The sequence below is a fragment of the Bactrocera neohumeralis genome, unplaced genomic scaffold (genome assembly GCF_024586455.1).
Source record: "Bactrocera neohumeralis isolate Rockhampton unplaced genomic scaffold, APGP_CSIRO_Bneo_wtdbg2-racon-allhic-juicebox.fasta_v2 ctg4425, whole genome shotgun sequence".
NCBI lineage: Eukaryota > Metazoa > Arthropoda > Insecta > Diptera > Tephritidae > Bactrocera > Bactrocera neohumeralis.
Genome location: NW_026091459.1, coordinates 1 through 5,898, shown reverse-complemented (window position 1 = coordinate 5,898; position 5,898 = coordinate 1). Strand labels below are relative to the sequence as shown.

At 37.2% G+C, this 5,898-nt stretch overlaps 1 protein-coding gene across 1 annotated transcript; it reads right to left on the bottom strand.

Annotated features, from left to right (window-relative positions):
- Nucleotides 1-349: 349 nt before the first annotated feature.
- On the bottom strand, nt 350-5,895 carry LOC126767166 (integrin alpha-PS5-like; the record flags this gene model as incomplete). Its single annotated transcript, XM_050484749.1, has 5 exons — nt 350-617; nt 955-1,090; nt 1,161-1,597; nt 5,403-5,472; nt 5,534-5,895. Coding segments are annotated over 5 exons (1,137 nt in total), but the record flags the coding sequence as incomplete, so codon positions are not given.
- Nucleotides 5,896-5,898: the final 3 nt, after the last annotated feature.

The following is a 5,898-nucleotide window of genomic DNA, read 5'->3' as shown; positions in this document are numbered from 1 at the left end:
TATATTTTAAAGAGCTTCCGACGTCTCCTTCTTGATATTACAAACTTCGCGGCAGTCTTAATATTCTCAATTCGGGGCATAAAAACCGCACGAATATACATATGTAGTTATGGACCCATTGTAAAAAATAACATAATTGATCGTCTATGTATAGATTCTTCAAAGCTCAAAAGCTTTTGGGATACAACATAAGCTTACAGCGGAGTTACGACTGTCTGACGACATAATGAGCAATGAAAGATCATCTTTGAAGCCTTATTGAAGCTTTACAGATTGATTTCACTTATAAGGTAAGGAAGGGTCGCACTGAGTATTAGTATAGGTAAATATTTATGAAAAACTTTCAGCGTATATTTTAGTTCTGGAGAATTTAATACTCTTATATTTAACAAAAAACCCTGAATAAATGTGTATCTTCATATATGATCAACAATTGACTTAATAATATTTAATATTTTAATAATCTTTGCACTGCATGAAAACCACTAAGAACTGGTTAAATCATCCTCTATTTCGGCCACACACACATCGAGATCCTCCTTCATGCGCGCCTTTTCACGCTTTTCAATCAAATTCTTCTCCATTTCCTCCTTTGTCAATCGTTTGAAGAAGCCCAGCTGGAAGCAAGAAATATTTAAATAAGAAAAAGAAAGAGTTGTTGTTAATCAATGAAGATTTCAGATGCGCTTAAGGAGTTTCACACAAATGTTTAATGAGCAGCATGAGCCGTCTTTGATTCGTCATTTCCTTCACGCCTTGTTTGAGAGTAGAAGTTTTCATACTAAACAAAAATTCTTATGTAGATTTTCTTATTATTAAGGTATGAGTTAAAACTGCGTACTCTTCTCTCACTCAACTTGTAGTTGCGTGCCTATTACTTTGTGTGTTCGATTCACCACCATACAGGTATTTTAAAGCCTAACAAAACGGAGAAAGTTGTTCAAGTTTGCTCACCTTTCTTAGCAGCAATATCATTCCAATAAGCAAAAGTATACCACCAATTATGGCGCCCAAATATATCCAGAATAGATTACGTTTAGCGATCTTCACAAATATGGCGCCTTTGAAATGCTTTTTAATACTTAAGTTACTATAAAATTAAAGAAATAAGTAAGTAATATAATCAATATACATATGTATTTAAGTAAATAATTACTCACCCATTTAGGGGTATATCTGTCCTAAAATTCACCATTGCAACATGGGCCAAATATTGACTACTGCTTGACAGCAGTTTCTCAGCCTTTTTCCAGTTCATTTCATAGTTCAATAACAATGTGATATTCTCGCCAGGGAACAAGGCATTCGTCAGCAGTAAATCACTCAAGGCGCACGACATTTCGGAGTTTTCGGTCGATTGGCAACTGACAAAAGTCGTGTGATTTTCGGGTAAATGATTCAAGTATAATATCTCGGTAGTGTTCAATATTGGTGGCGACGCTGGTGCAGATTTGTTGAATTCTAAACTAGAATACTCATGGTCCTTGAAATAAGCTTGCGCTGAGTAGTTGCTGATATATTGGCCGCCGCTGAATCCAATAGGAAAATCAACAATTAAGTGAAAGAAACTAAGCGGACTGGGACCGTTATTTTGTATCTGTAAAGAGTTGTAAAGAAATAGATATTAATTCTGAACGCCAGAACTTTGTAAGTCGACGAGCTCTATTTTCTAATTTGTGGAACCCTTTGGTTCTCTTTCAACGGTCGAGCGATCTTAAAAAAATCTGCTTTTGGAAGTCTTAAAATTCCTACTATTAAAACATGAATACCAATCCTCTTCATTTTCTTCTGCTATGATTGGCATCCGGAGAAGTATTTAGGTTTATCGCGTGAATTCCTACTGGGGAAAGACAGATATTTGACCAAATTATGCTGGCATAGAAGAGAAGCATATACCATATTTTTTATTGCTAATAAAGTTCTTCGCTTTGCCGACTTTACCCAAACGTAATAAAGGCACTTGAACTTATAGGGTCTCGTCCCTAACTCCTCTAACACTATAAAGTTTCGACCGGAAATTATTTGTTTCTTAGCTTGACGTGATTTTTATAACAAAACTAGCTGACCCGGCAAACGTTGTTTTGCCATTTATATTATTTCTAGGAAACATTTTTTTAGTTCAATAAAAATAACTATCTACTACTAAGTGTGCTGGGATGTACTTATAATCGAAAGCATTATAAACAATTAAAGTATGCTTTATTTAAGTTAATAAATTAATCCTTATTAAAGTAACGAATATATTTTAAATTACAATTTTTGATAGCTTTCTAAAAAAAAAATTAATCTCTCAGTGCAATAGAGTGTACAATATTGGTTAGTCCGTCTTTAGCCAACACAAACAAACTGGAGGGTTTTCCCACGCGAGAACATGCCACATATAGTTGTCCGTGGGAAAAGCATGGTGTTTCCAAATCTAAGCCACATACAGACAATGTCTGGCCTTGTGACTTATTGATCGTCATAGCGATTGCCAATCTAATGGGGAATTGAGTGCGTTTGAATTTAATTGGCACATCTGTAGTAATCGTAGGGATTCGTGGCAGCAACACATTTTCGCCTTGAAACTTGCCATTCAAGATGATGGCTTCAATGACGTTTTTCATTAGTTTTTTAATGACTAACCGTGTGCCATTACACAGCCGTGGTGGGTTTAAATTGCGAAGCAGAATAATCGGAGATCCAACCTTCAATTGTAAATGATTTGGTGGCATGCCTGGCAAATCCAATGAATTTAAAAACTCAATTGGATAATTCACAGTCTCGTTGGTATCGCAAACTGCATCGATAGATTTGTATGACACCAAGTCCCCAGGCAACAACTGTTGAATCTTTAAATTTAACCCATTGACGTCCACATTTTTAGCTGCCAAAATCGCTCTTTCTGCCAGCCACTTACGATTTGCATATTGTGTGTGTACGTCGGGAAATATGTGATCGATGAGAGTATTTTGCGAGTCGATGATTGTGCAGAAGTCCGTCTGTAATTTGATGCATCCTGTATTTTCACGTACATCAACTTTCCCATCACCAATATCTAACAGTTGTTTAGAGAAATTTTCGACGGATGGATCCTGAAGCATTTGAACGCGCATGTTCACCGTCAGTTGTACTTTTTCAACATTAAGCCATAGTCGCGATGATTTTAAGCAAGCATTAATTTCATCAGCGTACGTTGAACGTGGAATAACGGGAAGTGTTTGTCTAAAATCACCAGAAAGGAGTAACAAAGTGCCGCCAAATAGTTTATCATTGTTTTTTATATCCTTTAATGTCCTATCTAATGCCTCAAGCGAATGTTTGTGTGCCATAGTGCATTCATCCCAAATAATAATTTTACATTGTTTCAGCACTATGGCCATAGAGGATTGTTTTTTTATGTTGCACACTGCATCTGGATTATTTTGAATGTTCAACGGCAGCTTAAATGCTGAATGAGCTGTTCTGCCTCCATCTAATAAAGTTGCTGCAATGCCAGAAGATGCAACGGCCAATGCGATGTCATTTTTTGATCGTATCTCGGCCAGAAGTAACGAAATAAGGAATGTTTTGCCAGTTCCACCTGGTGCATCCAAAAAAAAAAAAATCCTCCTTGTCCTGCCGAAACTGCCAGCATGATGCGGTCGTAAATAATTTTTTGTTCATCATTTAGTAGTGGAACATTGCGACTAACAATGCCTGCCATTTCTACAGTATCGTACTGTAGTTCACGATTGATATCTGTGTTGAGTAAATCAGATGCACTTCGATTCGGTGAGCTCATACCGAAATGACTGATTGGCAAATTCGCAATAGCAATGCAAAGATCCTCGATAGCAATCGGTGCTTCATTGTACATTGCATCACTGAATGATATCGTTAGATCATTGCACCTTGTACGATGTCGATACAATATATCATCAGTCATTGAATCTTTGTGATTATCCCACAACATTTGTGCTCGGGCCGGGAAACATGTAGTCAGTACTATAGCAAATAGTAGACGAATTTGTGATCCTGTGCAGTTTAATGTTGCTTCAGCAAGCGTACTGTCCCAGTGATTGTCGTCTTCTAGCAACCCTAGAGCAAGGCATGCATCTTTATACGCAGGATACTGTTGTCCATCTACCTTACGTATATCTTGAAATGACAATGGCCCGGTGACATTAACCAACAATAGTCGCAGGTAAAAGCACTCAGTCTGCCTTGGATTGACTGTATATACACGACCCAAAGGATTTATAGCGCGATCAAGCACTGTATCGTTCGTGAAATATACGTGCTGGCAGTTTTCAAGGTGGACAGCTAAATGGATAACTGCTGGATCCCGTTCATGAATTGGGAAACCGAAAATACGCCAGACAGCTTCATTGGAACTGACATACCGGTCAATTTGGTAATTCGTAATTTCATCATTTTGATTCAACGGAGGAGAATGTTCATTAGTATTTTCAATTCTAAATACAGCCATATCACTCCCTTTATTCATATATTTGCAAATATATTTGATACTCTTCACCGAACTGCATGACTCAACATTAATATGAGCATTGAATGTTTCGCTCAGCAGAGGTGAATATGGTACCACCCAACGATTGTCAATGTCGATGTCTGCGTAGCTGATAGTTTTAATGCAAGTTTAATGAAATTTAATGACCGTATCGTTATTAAAATCTTTAGGAAAACGCTTTGTACATTTTCCGTCTACCATGCAAGGTGATGAACGATTCAGATTTCCGCACGGACCATGAATCATGTTTGCAGTAATAATATCAAACAGTAATTGATCAGTAGACGGATCTGGAATCTCTGCAGAAATCAAACTGTCGATGTTTTCAGCACGTATTTTGTCGACCATCCAAATTAAAATGTGAGCATGAGGTAATCCACGCTTTTGCCACTCAACTGAATACATCCAACAACGTGTGGAGCCAAATACATTCTATTTTGTAATAAAACGTTTTCACTGAATAATTTTCAATAATTTTTCTTTTGAATAGCCGGAATAAAAAAAGCATGCGACCGAAATTGAATGATTCAAATATTTGACAAATAAAAATATTGAAAAACAAAACAAACAAAAATTGAAAAAAAAATTTGTATGGAATGTTACGTTTTGGTAATTTTCCAATTTCCCTTAACATTTAGGAGGATGAAAAATAGATGTTGTCCGATTCTCCACCCTAGCCGATATGCACGCTAAGATTCACGAAAATCGGTCGAGCGGTTTCAGAGGAGTTCAATAACGTACACCGGGACACGAGAATTTTATATATTAGATATAAAACAATATCTACCATTTAAAAAGGTTTAGTCTTATGTGTTATTACATAGACTCCACAGTCGTAGATAACTGTTTGGTCAGTAGCATACGAACTTAATACGATTAGTTTCAAACTAATTACAGCAGCACCTAAGCTCACCTCAAAAGCCGTTGAAACCGCGATATTTTCTTTCCCATCGGTTCCAGCAAAAATTTTGTTCGTTGAAGTCCTGCAGATTGAAGTGAATTATTCGTAAGATTACCATCTAACTAAATTCGTTAGCGACTCACTCTGTTATCCAAATCTCAGCTGTTGTGGTAAGTTTTACCTTGTCAGACGATTTGTTATCCTTTGGACTCACTTCATTTCCCGTACTGTGAACAATTGCGTTTATATCCACTTCAGTAGCACCGACCACATTACTAAGATCAAGGCTGAGCTCTAGTTCCGTGCTACCTTTGAAGGCCCGTCGCTTCGCAATGCTGCATACCACACGCCAACTAAACTCGAATTCTCCAACACATTCGGCAGGCATTTTTGCGATGGGCACGTTTAAGGAGGATTTTATGATGAGTAGGGTATTGTAGGCTTCCTCGCCATTGTTAGTTATAATATATTTGAGAGGTAATACGCTGCCGCTGCCTAATGTTACATT